This window comes from Mytilus edulis, chromosome 2 (assembly GCF_963676685.1).
Source record: "Mytilus edulis chromosome 2, xbMytEdul2.2, whole genome shotgun sequence".
Classification (NCBI taxonomy): Eukaryota; Metazoa; Mollusca; class Bivalvia; order Mytilida; family Mytilidae; genus Mytilus; species Mytilus edulis.
In genome coordinates, this window is record NC_092345.1 from 101,309,370 (window position 1) to 101,327,037 (window position 17,668).

The 17,668-nt window shown below is 31.6% G+C and overlaps 2 protein-coding genes across 2 annotated transcripts in view; one reads left to right on the forward strand and one right to left on the reverse strand.

The window, feature by feature from the left end:
• The window catches only part of LOC139513726 (5-hydroxytryptamine receptor-like), a 127,602-nt gene that overhangs the window by 69,815 nt on the left and 40,119 nt on the right, over window positions 1–17,668 (forward strand). The window lies entirely within an intron of this gene.
• Window positions 1,196–4,415, reverse strand: LOC139511128 (uncharacterized). The gene is made up of 4 exons (XM_071297701.1): window positions 4,404–4,415; window positions 3,326–3,428; window positions 1,524–1,740; window positions 1,196–1,487 (listed from the first exon to the last, which is right to left on the reverse strand). The coding sequence occupies exons 1-4, from the start codon at window positions 4,413–4,415 to the stop codon at window positions 1,196–1,198; spliced, it is 624 nt and encodes a 207-aa protein (XP_071153802.1).

Sequence of the window (17,668 nt, forward strand, 5' to 3'; positions counted from 1 at the left end):
TGTACGTATAGCATCCGTCCAATAATACATGTTGAGGCTATCTAAATTAATATCGTATAACGTTTTTTCATTAAATTGACCGTCTGTTACATTAAGATCTAGGCGATAATGCTAATAATGATACATGTTTATAGTACTTCTCTCTACACAAACTCAAATGAGAAAAGACTTTGATATGACTGTTCTGTCAGGGTAAGACATGGAAAGCGCTTCGATCGGTATTAAAAGAATATTTGATTGTCATATACTTACACGAGAGGAATTGTTCGTCTAGCAGTAAATGATTTTAGTGACTGACAAGATTTACTATATATTCTAATTATCTGTTTCTACGCTATTAACTTTAAACAAAATTTAATCCTTCATCTCCTTCATGTAAAATTAGCGTTAGCATATTAAACTGTTTCCTACTTTCGTTTGATTGGTTTATTACTTCCGGTATTTTAAAGTTTTATTTGACTTTCCATATATTAACCCCTGGTGCTCTCTGTGAATGTTAAACCATAAAAGCACTCTAACACAAACTTCAAAAGTTTGTCGAATTCCAACTGAAACGGAATATAAACTGTGCACTAAATTATATGTTTAAAAGCACTTTAAATACAATAGCAGTAGGAGTAGGGTTAAATAGTTTAGCTATAGCAGATGTTTTCGCATTGCTGTTTGGACTTTACATAGTAGATTTCAACTTTTTTATTAATAACATTGTAAACAACTATGTTTTATCGCAATGTTTCCAGTTCTGATAGTCATGTTACAAAATATAATTCACTACTGAGCTTAAATAATGCATTTGATTGATTTTAACAGAGACAATAAACTCGTGTTGCGTTGATGGAAGAGACAGTTTTATGAAACTGAAAGATAATTGAAAAATAATCCAAATTAATTAATAGCTTGTCCCAGCTCTCTCCAAGATAGGCCATACACAATTGTGTAAATCAAATCTTTTAGTATCTGGTACTTGTATTGAGTAGAGTAACTCTTTAGGTAAATCAAATCTTTTAGTATCTGGTACTTGTATTGAGTAGAGTAACTCTTTAGGTAAATCAAATCTTTTAGGATCTGGTACTTGTATTGAGTAGATTAACTCGTTAGGTAAATCAAATCTTTTAGGATCTGGTACTTGTATTGAGTAGAGTAACTCTTCAGATAAATCAAATCTTTGAGGATCTCGTACTTGTATTGAGAAGAGTTACTCTTTAGGTAAATCAAATCTTTTAGGATCTGGTACTTGTATTGAGTAGAGTAACTCCTCAGATAAATCAAATCTTTTAGGATATTGTACTTGTATTGAGTAGAGTATCTCTTTAGGTAAATCAAATCTTTTAGGATCTGGTACTTGTATTGAGTAGAGTAACTCTTCAGATAAATCAAATCTTTTAGGATCTGGTACTTGTATTGAGTAGAGTATCTCTTTAGGTAAATCAAATCTTTTAGGATCTGGTACTTGTATTGAGTAGAGTATCTCTTTAGGTAAATCAAATCTTTTAGGATCGTGTACTTGTATTGAGAAGAGTTACTCTTTAGGTAAATCAAATCTTTTAGGATCTGGTACTTGTATTGAGTAGAGTAACTCTTCAGATAAATCAAATCTTTTAGGATCTGGTACTTGTATTGAGTAGAGTATCTCTTTAGGTAAATCAAATCTTTTAGGATCTGGTACTTGTATTGAGTAGAGTATCTCTTTAGGTAAATCAAATCTTTTAGGATCGTGTACTTGTATTGAGTAGAGTAACTCTTCAGATAAATAATGATTATCATATTATGTTATCTTTTGCAGGAAACAGAATTTGCATTGTGATGCATTCATGTTCAGTGCTTGCTAATTTAAAATTGTTTCATTTCTATCGTTTTCAAATGATTCAAGTCAGGTTTTAGTAAATTTGTAGTTGTATCGTAATTTGACGTTTTATCCTGTCGACGTATGTTTCCATGGTTTTGTTTCTGACAGCAATTTTTTTTTAGATAAATCATCTTAATCATAGTAAAATAATTTGGATGACGATTTCAGAAACTTAACGAGTTATAAAGTCGACACACCCGGTTACTCTTCTATTTGAGTGTATGCTATTCCCACAGTTTGTGTGTGCTACCTTGCTTTCTCTTTTTAATCGATCTGAACATCGTTTATATGATGTCGTCTATATTGACCTTCATTGTAGTATGCAATGTGAAGGCAATGATTATTCCGATTAAGTTCTCTATTTGTTCATGTCGCATATTCTCAAAGCTTACTCGATAAGTGGAAATCTTTACGGTAAATCATTCTAATTATATAATAAATTCCAGAAAAAAGTATGTTCGTGCTATCTAGTTCTTCTATGTGGTTGATTATTAACTGATGATGTATTCCTCTCAACATTTCAACTTCAAGATGATAAAGATTTTGTAGACCGCATTTATTTTTACGTTTTATGGTCGAGATTTCAACAGTCAGGTTCCTATGAAAACTTACAGTGATTCTAGATTTTTTCGACCAATCTGTTATCCGTTGACAAAAGACTTCATACAGGGGTTCTGTACAAACAGCATCAATCCACTAAAATAAGTTGAGGTTACCTAAACTAATATTGAACGAAAATAAACTTTACATTTAAATATATAATTACAATTATCTTATTGGGAACTTTCCATTTCTATGTAGCAATATTCCATCGGTTTCTGAATATAGAATATGTATCTGCCGGATGGTTCAATATGCAACGGTTTGCTTTCCTATAATGACTGATTTTTATTTGCAATAAGACAGAATGTTTACCGTTATAAGCGTATTGAAGTTTAAAGGTATTCAAGATAAAATATAAGACTTTTGTAGATTTGTTGATAACTTTTCTGTTTTGTGTAATCATTGAACTTAATTCAGCTTATTTAAATTTCTCTCGTTGCTCTATTGTAACCTAAAAGTCTAAATATTAGATTCTTTATCTGGTGATTACCACTTTGCTGAGTGTACATGTTAATTAGTTCTCGTCCTGAATATTCATGTAATATTTTCTATTGATTCTTCATCTAATTAATAAATTGTTCTATTTATGTGTTTACTCCATATCCCGAATTATTCGATGATATATCGCTAAATGTGTTAAACATTTAATTCATCACATTCCTTTTTAGTTGCAATTTATTTCAAATTTCTACGGGCGTCTTTGCAAGCTGTTTTCCTAGCTAGTGATGGCTAAAGCGTATATTAAGCAATCACTTTTGTTGTGAAAGATCATGGTTAATTTATCTTAGTTCGTCCTGTGACGTCTGTTTATTGGCGCTATTTGTTATTGTCTGTTAGGAGATCATTATTAACAAAGATCGTGGTACGAGATCAGACCATGGTCATTCATCAACTTGTTTAATGATGACTTTGATGTAACTATAGATCCATATACGCTTTCTTCTAAACTACTTTTCTCACATGTTTTTGTGGCTTTGATCTGAAAAAACAATATATTTTAATAACTTATTGTCGTAAAAGCTAAAAAGAAACATTAATTACATTTAAATGTGTTGAAACACGTCTGTCTGTACATACTTGGATTACCCAATTACAATAATATTACAATAATTTTAATGAAAAGACATAATTAATAATCAAAATGTAGTTGTTCACTACAGAGGCGGTTGTTTTACAACAATATAAAACTAATATGGAATCCGTATTCATTAACCTGATGTTCAGTTGTTGTCGTTTGTTGATGTGGTTAATAAGTGTTCCTCTTTTTTGTTATTCAGATTAGATCGTTTAATTTCCTGTTTGAATGGTTTAACACTAGTCATTTTATGGACCATTCACTTAGTAGAACCATCAAGAACTTAGACTTTCTCCACCAATAATAACAAAACCACCATTATGCTAACAATTTTGATAAAAGTGACGTTAACACCAAAAAATAACTAATCACTAGTTGTATTTTAATTGGTTGAAGAATAATTTGATTTAAAGTTCAACAAATAAAAAGTGTGCCTGAAATACTAAGGTATTCACTTATTTTCAACTAGCGATCTCTTACACTCAGTTCAATGGTTGTCGTTCGTTAATGCCTGCCATATGTGTTTTTTGTTAAATGTTTCGTTATAGATAAGCGGTTAGTTTTTCTCATTTGAATTGTTTCATTTTCCTCATGTCGGGGTCTTTGATGACTATACGGTATGGGTTTTCTCATTGTTGAAGGCCGTATGATTGCCTATAATTACTTAAATTCGAATCATTTGAGCGTTGGTGTATAGTTGTCTCCTTGGCAATTATTATACCACATCTCCTTATTTTTATTCAAATGTATAAATGCAATCTAATCTTCCCTTTTTCTTTATTTCTAATATGACCTGCTGTAATAAATATGGGTATAGTTAAAAAAAAAAATACCGGTATACATTTCTGGATTTTCCAGAACTTGTTAAAGTCATTTCACCTGTTCTGTCATTTTTATTACTGCAGACAATAAAAAGGCGTTCATTAATAATTTAATACCAATCATTAGATAAATTGATAGGTTTTTGCTGTGCAAACACATAATTCTATTAGTAAATTGGAACTTACTCAACGATCTTAATAGAGTCAACAGACCTAATTGAAGTGTATCCTCGGGTTTCAGTAAAATATATTTGTTTTATACCGTTGCAGGATCCAGTCTGCCTTGATGAGTATCTGCTGCAATGTCATGTGTAATTATTGGTTGACTTTAATGTAATTGCATAGATAATTGATCTGAACAAAAGGATCGCTGTCGGGAATATCCATAATACAGTAACCTAATGCTGATAATATCTGAGAGTCAAATGGTTAGCTGTGTTCTCTATATGTGGTAACTTCAATCAACTTCCAACAAAATACTGAACCGAGAATCCCACTTCTAAGTAAGCAAAACATACCTGGATCAATTTCATAATATGCATACTTTTTTAGATTGATAATAGGACAGTTTGCTTGCAGGCTTTTCAGGTATTATAAGTCATCTTTCTAAACATTTAATATAAATTCTAAACTTATTTCTCATGTATACAGAAAATTGCAGCCGAATGAATTAGGTGTAATCCTTTAATCGGTATGATCTCATAGTTTCCATCATTCGTATATTATCAAATGCATATATTCAAATAACAATACTGCACTGTTCCACTTCAGAAAGTCATTCCTTATTTACTTAAACATATCATTTGGTATAAAGTAAAACCACAAAAATACGGAACTCCGAGGAAAACTCAAAACGGAAAGTCCCTAATCAAATGTCAAAATCAAGGAATAAAACACATCAAACGAATGGACATCAACTGTCATATTCCTGACTTGGTACAGGCAAATTTCCTATGTAGAAAATTGTGGATTAAACCTGGTCTTACAAGTTATTTTCCTCCTGGAATTTGTCGATAGTTTTTTCGCCAGTTGCATAGACGAAACAGATATAATTCAATTGGTCTGTCAGTCTGTCAATCGTCTTTTGATGGTCAAGCGCGAGCCACAAGTACAAAATGATAAGGCTGCTATATTTTTTTTTCTTTCCTTCATAGAACTATGATATCATCCAGATTCATACATTTATCGCAATGAAGAAAAAATCATATGACTCTGTATCAACTTTGTATCTTCTGTACTAATATTTGCAGTATAACGAAGTAGTCATTAATGAGTTTACGACACTCTTTCAGTTAAAAGTCAAAGAGAGACGGACGATACCAAATGGATATTCAAACTCATAAAGTTGAAAATAAACTTACATCGCCAGGCCCATTGCAAGACCAAAATACATATAATAGTGCACAAAACAAAACAAAGAAATCTAAAGACAGGGCATCACTAATATCTCCAAACACTGTGGGAGATCTCAGGTGTTTCGGAAGAGTAGGAAGATCCTGCTCCGCATGTGGCACCCGGCGTGTTACTCGTGTAAGTACTAAGCCGGTGATAATTCTTAATCGGTAGATCTCTTTTAAAGAAATTTACAGCTCTTCCAATATTATATTTACCCTGCGTTCATACATCGAGGAAATCCAACAGTGGCAGTGTGTATGGAATATGAATATGTTTGATTGCCTGAAAAAAATATCATGATAATGATTTGAGATATGATAATCCCTCAAATAATTAAATTTAATTTTACTAATATCTGTCGATGTCGTGTGTCTTGCAAATGTTTGCTTACTTTAGTCTACTGTTCATTATCGGGTTAGACATTTATTTTTGTGGGGAGGACACATATATATATATATATATATATATATATACAACTCGTCTAAACATCAACCCAACAATGTTAGATCTGTAAAATTTGCTTTCGTAAATTTTTTGTTCTTCCCTCACCGGGATTCGAACCCACGCAACTGATATATCGTGACACCAAATCGCCTGCACTGTAGCCGTCCCGCTAGACCACACGACCACCTGGGCTTCACAAATAATAAAGCTTTCGGTGGCCGTGTGTTACCTTTCCTTGTCAGTTTTAATCTAGCGTCGTACTACAGTACATGATATATAAGGCATGGAGATGTTATTGTTACAGATCAGCTCAATTATCTATAGTAAAGGATCCTACAAATTAATGTAAGATACAGTCACAAAAAATAATTATATTTATAAGTACGTCTGAGTCAGTGACAACTCTATAACGAATTTATCCATCGGATCACCAGTAATGATGGTGATACATGGCTGTGTACTTTATGTATATATAACTCGTCTAAACATCAACCCAACAATGTTAGATCTGTAAAATTTGCTTTCGGAAATATTTTGTTCTTCCCTCACCGGGATTCGAACCCATGCTACTGAGATATTTATATATATATACAAATATAAACGAGCCTAAATTGAAATATATATATCGTATGTTGGAGTCTTTTTTCATATTCATCAAATGCATAGAAATCAACCTTCATGCTTACTATCGTGGTCACGACCATATTAAATATTCAGAATGTTCAGTATTTTATTTGCCATTGGAGAATAATAACCATGTTTTTCTGCCTGCAGGATACGAGATTAGATTTTACTTGATAGTGTTCTGTTAACATGTAAATCTGCTTTTTATTGTTAAAAGTGATAATTTTTCTGTGGTATGAAACATTTTTACTGCACTCGTGAGTGGGCACTTAATTGCATGGTCTTTTAAAAGTTCAGATTGCAAAGTATCATAAAATATAACTATAAATTGATAATTAAGGTAACGTGATCAATTTAATATTAAAGACATGTGATAGTTGTAATTATAGTCATGCAATTAAGGAGTGGACTATAAAAACCTGTATATAATGTCGGAAGTCAAACATAAAATTATCCTTAAGAGGCGAATTTGAATACGAAAATAGCTTTATGTTAGAAGGAAACGCTAATCAGTGACATGATAAATCATAAAGTCACACACCTCAAGTTACATTATTTTGATTTCAATGATCCGACTTCAGTTTACTATTGTCCTTTATAAAAAAAAAAGATAGTGGAAACTGCCAATGAAAGGACATCACAGTGGTATTAGACAGAGGCAATGTGATAGTCTATAAAACCAGTGATTTAAAACTGAAGCACTGTAACTGCCTAAAAGACACTCAAAGTGGTTTTACACATAGCAGTTTTTGATAATCTTAAAGGTTGTCTAAAAGACAGTTAAATTGGTGTTTAACAGAAGTAATGTAATTTTTGAAGAGACAATCAACGTGGTGTTACACTGCAGCACTGTGCTCATCTAAAACACAATCAACGTGATTTTACACTGAAGCAATGTGGTTGTATAAAAGACAGTCAATGGAAGTCGGTGTTTATTTAAACACAGAATTTTAAATTAGGAAAATAACAGCAACACTGTTTAAAAGAACGCGTGTCCTTTTTTGGGAGTGTCTGTTTTCTGGTCTAAATGCATTTTTGTTGGCATTTTTTGGTTATAATTTTACATAGACTATCTTTATCTAAAGAACGGCTTCTACTCCAATTATTGGAATTTGACAGAATGTCTGTATTTATCATTTCAAACAACTATTTAACAAATTTGTATTTAGTCAATTTATCCCTTTCTGCACCCATTGTATGAAAAAATAATCAACGTGTGGTTCGTTTGATCTCAGTTCTTCATAGCTTAAAATCCGAATTTTCTTGGTTTCCCCTAAGTTTCCCATTGTGACGGCATGAAAAAAGGCGACCATACCTGATGACGTCACATAGAAAGCTCTTTTTGCAGATCATTCGAAAAGGAGAAATAGGTTTGTATGCCTATTGTTTGAAAAAAACATTAGAGAAACAAAATCCACCACCAAATCTAGTCAATAGGTAACAGTATTATAATTTAGTACACCAGACGCGCGTTTCGTCTACATAAGACTCATCAGTGACGCGCATATCAAAATATTTATAAAGCCAAACAAGAACAAAGTTGAAGAGCATTGAGGATCCAAAATTCTAAAAAGTTGTGCCAAATACGGCTAAGGTAATCTATGCCTGGGATAAGAAAATTCTTAGTTTTTCGAAAATTTCTAAATTTGGTAAACAGAAAATTTATAAAAATGACCACATTATTGATATTCATTTCAACACCGGAGTGCTGACTACTGGGCTGGTGATACCCTCGGGGACGAAACGTCCACCAGCAGTGGCATCGACCCAGTGGTGTAAATAGTTATCAAAGGTACCAGGATTATAATTTAGTACGCCAGACGCGCGTTTCGTCTACATAAGAAGCCTCGCGTTTTGAATTTGAAAATTTAACTGTCTAGAGTGGATAAATATCATATAACACTCGATGCAGTGGTAGAATCTATATTTAACGTTCGCTGGTTTTATACAAGTTATCTACATTGACTCCGACTTACTCTATCATTTAATTATCCTGTTAATCTTGGCATTTTTGCTGGATAGAACTTCTAAACTGTTTGTTATAACCCAAATGGGTTCTCATGGAGCTATCCGTCATATACCGTTTTTGATTGTATCCACATTTTACGAACAATATCAGAATTGCCTGCTTAAAGCGCGTTACTTTTCAAATATCATATATATTATGTGTAATTTATTATACAATCCATTGTTTTGTCACACTATAAGTAAAGATTGTTTATCAAACATAAATAACTTTTGAATAGTAATGCTTAGTAGACAATTTTCTTTGGCTTGATAATGTATTGGATGGTGAATAGTATTAATCCTTGGTTTTATATTGTACACAATTTTAAATAAATATGTCGTTTTGAATATATTCCTTGGCTTAATACTGTATTAAAGGTTGAATAGAAATGTGCAGTAGATTGTGCAGGCATTTTTTAGGTTCAACACATTGAATAGGTATGGCCTGTGTAATAGTTAAAACTTATTGACTGTGTTTGAGTGACACAGTAAGTTTATTGTCCCCGAGGCCCAAATATTGACATGAGCCGTATCCGAGGTCAATTGTTGTATCCGAGGGGACAATACACTAACTACATGTATTACACGAATATGCAGTCAGTCAGGATTTTATATTATATCGAAAAAGATAACTATACACAATAGACAATAAATCAACTATCGTTATATAAGAAGCAGAAAGAAACCCAACCATACTGTCTAACGTTTACTTCATAAATATTCTCATATGCCTAGCTACGTCCTGCACTGCAGTCAACCCTAGTTTCATTGATAGGTAATAAAAATGCGACGTCGAAACTTCCGCGTAATTTAAAAATCCTCCAATCAAGTAGCTGCATTTGAAATTCCATGAAATATAATGACGCTTGCGGTCCAATAGTTTCATCGAGGTCCAGTAGTTGGACACTTTTGACCGGTCAAATAGTTCAACACTTTTAATTTGAAAATAGTCAAAATTTTATGTAGAAAATGATAACTGAGGCATAATAAATATTAAGATGAGAAATACTATATTAGATGTTGAATAGAAATAGATGTTGTATAGTGATGTTTCGTAGATTGTATTTCTTGGCTTTGGTCTTTGTAAGGTACTGGATGGTAATATTACGTAGATCATATAGTCGCCTCGGGTGCGGGTTCGATCTCTGGCCTGACTTATCCAAAGACTTAAAAATTGGTATTTGCTGCATCAAGGCTATTCTGCAAGTGAGCTAAGCATGCGCGTTTAAAAGTAAAGTAAAGTCTGATCGACTGTTATGAAATCAAGATAAGGGTGTCTGTCTGGTACTGAGTAGGGTTCAATTTGAATCATATTGATAATTTTTCCAACTAAATCATAACCATCATCATCAAAACCGAATCTTCCAACCTCGTCAGTTGATTGTGTATGATGAGTGTTACTTATTCCAAGTTATTTTGTTATTTGGCTATTTTATTTCATATTTTGCATTGGATGAAAGATTCTGTGATTCAGAGAAAATCTTTTTACAGCGTAGGAAAATTATACACAATGTAATAACATTGAAATTCTTTCCTCGTCTGGAAATATTGTAAATTATATACGTTTGAAACACATTTGCATGTAAAAAACACATGTGAACATAGCATTTTGTTGTCTTTTTAGTCACTGAGTTTGATTTTTTGTTGGCAAATTGATATATAGAACAAGCATTCAGACAGTTTCAAAGGCTAATTACTGTAAGATTAAATTCATTACCGTTCTATAAATTACAAATGAAGATGTTGAATTCAGAATTGATGTACATATGACATGTTAAGATATTGAATTAGGTATCAATTTTCTCGAATTGCATGTTATTTTACATTATCAATGATTAAGGTAGTTTTCAAATGAAATTAGTCTCTTAACCACATTTGGGTAAATTGAAAAGATATTGTAATGTTAGCTTCATGCTACAATCGAGAATGCATCAAAGAAGATGCGGTTATAAATAAATAAAATAGCAAAACAATGTACCAAAAACCATGTGACATCTACAGGACAGCATGCTGTCAAAAACAATCAGAAATAGCTGTCTGACAAACTATGTTGCTCTCATTTTGCGATTTTTGGCAAGCCGAGTGGTGCTTAAGATTTTTCAGAGTCTAAACAAAACACTGAGATGACTTGAGGCTAAGCAAGATTTTTTAAACATTTAATTAAAGCAAAACAAGTATTGCACAACGGAAAAGTAAGGATGGTCGTACAGCAAAGGAATAGGTACTTAAAGCAAAGTTAGAATTTACTTTGGCAAAGGAAGAAATAACCTTTGGCAAAGGAATAATTTTCTTCAGGCAAAGAATTATTACAAAGTTAATTTTGTTTTGAGTAATGCAAAAATTGTCTTGTGGCAAAGCAATTTTTATTTTAAGGTAAATTAAGGAAAGAATTTTTCAGCGAAAATAAAAGATATATATAAATACTACATACGCTGTAAATCGATTTTCGATACAATATTTGTTCTCATTCTGTGAATTATTCGAAACGTTGTTTGTTGGGATTTACTCAGATATCTTCATTTATGATTTGTGTCTATTATTCTTACTGATTTGATCAGAACTGATTATTTCACAGAAAATCACAAATTGTAATGAGGCAATAGAAGTCGGTAATGTAAAGCTCAGACAAAATAAGCGATTGATAAAACAAGAGAGTGGCTCTAGGATAGAGGATTTGGTTTGACAGAAAATGACACTATCTGTCAAGTTTTCAATAGAATAAATGTAATATAAAACTACAGGAAATTTATTTAAAAAGGATTTGATATTATAAGTAAGGAGGTGTAATGCCAATATTGTACTTTACAAATTCTTCCTATCAAGTTTGTTTCTGTGAAGATGGTTAACTATTTATAGAAATACCACGGAGAATGTTCACTAAAGTTAGTACCATTTCTTCAATCTCAAATAAAGAGTTACAACATTGCCGTTTTATTTTTTTTTAAGTAAACAAACGACTCGAAAATATACAAACATTTATGAGATTTACGTTTAAACTTGTGTGTATATATGAACAACATCAAGGTTACACAACATGTATCCTCCTTGGTCAATAATCAATGTGACAGAATAGTGTCAAATGGAACTCTGACAATTCCAGCCTTGTTCAGCAAAGTATTGCTGGAAGAAGTGATTCGCAATTAACCATGGCGTGTACTTAAGTCCTATGATAGATTTATTGCATTCAATTATTTCCCTGTATTATCTGTGGCCAAGTGTTAAATTAACGCATGAAAATCGTTTTTGTAAAGTTCCCTCAAGTTGAAAATGTTTCTTAGCTGTGAACGGAAGACGAGAAATTAATATAGAAATTGTTCGTCATGTATTTATCTTTATAGTAATTGTTCTATTCAATCTAATCAACTCTCAATAGACAGGGGCATCAGCATGTTCATAAAAAAATATAGGATATTCAATGTAAATCCTTTATTTGTTAATCATTGTATCAATTATTTTGCTGTGATTGTGTTGATACGTTACTGCCTCATTAAGTTAATTAAATTAGCCCTTTTTGTTCATATTAAGTACACAAAACCCTTAAATATATTGCTTCACTTATAACGAAATTTTAAAGTCACGCATCTGGCTCCATCTATAAACCAATACACACACACGCGACAAATAGTAAGATATTTAAAGTAAAGGGAGAAATGTTCTAAGAATTGAAATTAATGTAGGAATTATTGAAATAACGAAAAAAAAAATGGCCGTTTATGTTTAAATGGTAACGCTTGCAGCGTGAAAACTTCAAGGACATCTTTTCAGTGCATTCTCATTATTTAACAGCAAGTCTGCAATATAACTCTTTTATATTCGATATACAACTGTTCCTTCTACTTCTAACTTCATCATAAATCTCTTAAATTACGCTTAACGTCAAAGGTTGGACAGCCGAGTACAATTATAGCATAATAAAACAAAAACCAGTTAGGAAAACACATACATGTGATCCATGATACTAGATGCGTGGCTAAAATTGAAAGAGATAATTTATAAAAGTTAGGTAGCACAGGTAATTATCGCATTTGCATTTCTAATCTAACAAGCATAATTAATTGTGCTGTATTATCCTATTGATAAAAACGGAAAGAATCACTTATACCTTATCAGAATAATATTCTGCATTGTGTAAATATTTTCTTATCATTAAAGTTTAGAAATTAGTTAAAGGATCAATTTTCTCCTTGACAACGTTTAGTATCGTTTTGGCAAATATATTTATCTTCAGATAGATATTCCTATGGGTACCAATTGCGCCCATTTAAAAGAAGACTTGTTCGTTCATTGCTATGAATCAACGTTTATCAGATCCGTCTAAACTCAAGGTATAGAAATTAACACTTATTATATAAAAATATAAAGGTAATACTCTTTAAAGTCATATGAAACCTCAAATTAAAAAAAAATATGCATATGTTTTTTTTATAACTAAATGGATAGTTTTCATTATAAAACTTATGTACATATACTTTGTCTGATGAAAATTCTTTAACTTGTCCACATTTAGAAGAAGTTTACTTTTTTTAATTGCTTGCTTCCAGGAAATAATTCGCCGACATATTTTCCGTATGCAAAGTGACCTTAGCGTGACCCTCCTCGAAAAAATCCGGTGATCATCATACGCATGGATCTGTCATTAAAATTAACAATTATCTGATTGTACATGTTTGGGGTTCGTGTTGTTTATTCTTTAGTTTTCTATTTTGTGTCGTGTGTGCTGTTGTTTGTTTGTCTTTTTCATCTTTAGCCATGGCGTTGTCAGTTTGTTTTAGATTTATGAGTTTGACTGTCCCTTTGGTATCTTTCGTCCCTCTTTTAAACACGTGCTCATTATCCATGCTTGTTTATTGATTGTTTACAATAAAGTGACAATCGGTAAACTACGGCTTCAAAACACGACAGTTAAGTAACTGTCATTTTTTCACCTCATAACAGACAGAGAGAGAGAAAATGACGATTGTACGATATATTTACGTAAACAATGATAAAACCGAAACCGTGCACAGAAGACGAAGTTTATGATATATACATGCATTGGTTCAAGAATTGGATAAACATTATTTTTCACTGGCACTCGTTTCATTTGACTTTAAGAAAAAAAGAAACCCTCTAATGCAAATACCTTTGTAACAAGAGGTATTATACGTAAGCTTCACAAGGTATCCAGGGATAGGAAAGATGGTTGCAAACTTAAAAACAGTGATTTTACAATATTATCCAAATTAGAGTACATTAAAATTATCTTATCATTTATTTTAATAAACGGGATTAGTTCTTTATATTACAATACATTAAAAGTATTTTCATTTCTTCAAAACTTGAATACTGCTGGAACAGTTATATTTGGAATACTAGTATACTTATATCTGTTTTTACAAAAACAGACTTATACTCAAATAAATAATAAATGGAGGACACATTGCGATTATTACAAACAATCCGGTAGCAATTACCCACAGTTACATGTTTAATAAAGACACCCAACGGAGTTATACCTGGAAATATTATACTGTCATTATATTATTATCATCCAATGTTATGACAAGGTCACCATATTCGTGATTTGTTTTAGTTGATGTTCTTGCACTTGTTTCTTGGAAATTAAAATCATATATTATTTGTTGTCTTTCACACCCTCCGTCTCCCAGTTGTATGTAAATTCTGGAAGTAAAGGAGTGTCAACAAGTCATGGTTTTTCCACATACAAATCATATTATGTATCTAATCAGAAATTGACAAAGGTAAATGTTTATCAAATTTTTGTTCGAGAATACATAAAAAGATACAACGAAAACAGAACAATGAAACTTAATCCATTACTAAAGTCACTAAAAAGAAGTTTAGACGATTGATAGAATAAAACATAATGTATTAAAATGTTGTATAATTGTATTTCAAGAAATTTATACATATTATTATAATATATACATATATACCAGCAGCTGATTGCTAACCTGGGCAATCGTTGGAATATTACAGGATGCATCAAGAAAAGCTTGGTTTCTTGGTGTAACAATGTAACAAGCATATTTGATGAATAAATATATAATGTTGTTAAAAAAAAAAAAAAAAAAAACAAGTCATGGTAGCTGTATTGCAAAGGAAATATTTCACCATCTGGGTTTTCCAGAGTTTCGCAAAAAAACCAGCTGAATTTAAGTTTTCCATTCACAAAATACAACAACCTTCGTTTTTGCAAGATTAAAACAAAAGTTTCCCTGTATTCAATACCTTTCAAGTAAAAGAAGAGTTTGTTGCATTATTTCGAAGGTTTCTGATATGATGATAGTAATACATCACTATCATATGCATTAAGAGATAAACAAATCATTTTAAAAATAAACAAGTGTGCATGCCATTCACACCATGATTCATTTAAACATAGTTTCCAAACGATTTGCATAATTGCAGTTCATCTTATATCAGATTTCCTGGTCTTCTAGTACTTAAAGAAAGGTCATTTCAATGATATAACTTGACCTTTAAAGTTATGCTGTTAAAACAGTGTGTTTACTTTTTTGGTTGTACTTAAAAAATACAAAAATTCCAATGAAACAGTACACTAATGGATCTACAAAGATGATTGGATGGAAGCTTTAATGACTTATAAGCTAATCGCAGTGAAACAAACAAATTCCTGTAACATTTATTTATTCAAACTGGACGGAAATGCCCGTGGTAACGTAAAAAAGCCATAACATTCATCTTGTAATGTTCACTGAAAACACTTCCTGTGTCTAGCAATCAGACAGCTGTAATAACACCATAATGACAGCAACGTATATGTTTTACATCCGGGTGGTAGTGTCTAGCAATCAGACAGCTGTAATAACACAATAATGATAGCAACATATATGTTTTACATCCGGGTTGTAGACACTCAAATGTCACCCTCTACAACATTTGTCTATTACACTTGATGACGGATATTTTACACCCTTTGATATCGACTAGCATGGACGGTAAATGATATATAAGGTTGATAACGTACTTATATATCCCATAAAGCAAGGAATGATTTTCCTGTGGTGTCTGTTATTCTATATAGTACATACGAAAACGGAAGTCATACAATTTGGAGTCTTTAAAACTTGGAAATAACCACGGTCAAATTTAAATAACTTCAAATTTCAAAAGGTTATTTATAATCATTCGTTTTGACATCTCGTGAAGTGACAGTACATACATAGCCAACAATTAAAGTCAAACAGATATGAAATCATTTGATTTAAATTATTAACTATAGAATGAAATAAGGTTCGACATGTAGTGTATATCGAGAACACAAGACAGTGTGATCACTGATAACAACCATACAACTATATTACAATCCTCAGATATACTCTATCTAATTATAAACTTATTTCAGAACAAAAAAATATTTCCCTCTATATTTTATTTCTTATCATTAAAGATCATATGCTTTTTTGACATGCACACATTTGTGCACTTTTCAGTAATTCAATTTAGATTGTTTTTTCAATTGACAGATATCAGCACTTCGTGTAATTAGCAGAAATAAGGTTTGGAAACATCATTGATTAATCAGGGTTAGGTCTAAGAGTGTCTCTTTTTTTGTCTTTCTAAAATAGATTATCGGCAGATCTTGTTAATAAATATTTCTTATCAACTTCACAAATATTACATGATGATCTTAAAGTATAGATTCAATATTTAACGTTGTTGTCGTCTTAATTACTTATATATAGTGTACTTTTTATGTGTCTTTGTACATTTTTAATCTTAAAGTTTGCTGTTTACGTGGCTCGGTATTATTAGTAACATAGTGCGTAACGGATTTATCTTACCGACTATTTTAATATGTGATATTTAGACTAGTGGCCTATAAAAGTGATCAAGTCTTTAATACTGTTAGTATTATGAACCAGCTTTAAATTAGTTGTATGGAATTAATTTCAATCGTGCATTATCCATTAATCGTCTGTTGAAACCTTTAAGATTTTTCTCTCACCGCTGTGTTGTTTGTATAAAGGGACACAACTCCACTACTAACCTGCTATGGAACCTTACTAACCTAATATGGAATATACATGGTCTCCACGAGGTTGCTCTTAACCAATCATACTTTTAGAAATGTATATGGTAAGATAAATGTATATCCTGGAATTGTGTTACAGTATACTTTTATTTGTTTTTTGTAAATTACTATACTTTTACCGTTTATTCTATTTTTGGTGATACTCTTTTGACGTGATTCAGTTCTTAAACAGCCCGTCATTATGTTATTGTGCTATGGTACATATCGTGTATTCTTGTCTTTTGTTTTTCCTAATGCGCTTTGTATATATGCATATTTTTTTTTCTTTGTTGACATATTTGTTTGTTTTCATACTGAACCCCTATTTTTGACCATTTTTACCTACATTATGTCTGTTTTGTTCAACAGTTGTTATCAATTTGTTTTGATATTGCCATTTGTTTAGGGACCTTTCGTTTTGAAAAATCTCTAGCCTGTGAATTTGATTGTCATTTATCGGGGCTTTTTTTTTTTTTTTTGCTATTTGGTAAAAATATTGTTGAAATTATTTAAAGTAATTATTTATGTTGAATGAAGTTAGATGTAGAGCGTTGTTTGATATTCTTGTCATGGTTCTGTTTGCTTTTAACATAACAATTATGTATGATTGTGTTGTTGGTTTTGGAGTTATAATAACTTACAATTTGTAAGGATCGTAGTGGAAGAAAAAAAGGACGAGCGAAAGACACTCAGTCGGAAATAATTTTCTTTCCACAATGTTTTCGAAGACATTGCAAAGCAAACAGGAAAAGTTAAAATATCATAGAAGACTGCTTTTGTTAGCTTCACAACAGAGGATCTCACTGGTCAATCTA

Bases quoted from the DNA above. Each gene is read 5' to 3' on its own strand.
- LOC139511128 (XM_071297701.1), bottom strand. The intron at 1,741-3,325 runs GTCTGATCTCGT...ATTTATCTGAAG, and splicing joins CAAGTTGATGAATGACCATG to AGTTACTCTACTCAATACAA. The intron at 1,488-1,523 runs GTAACTCTTCTC...CGATCCTAAAAG, and splicing joins AGATTTGATTTACCTAAAGA to ATTTGATTTACCTAAAGAGA.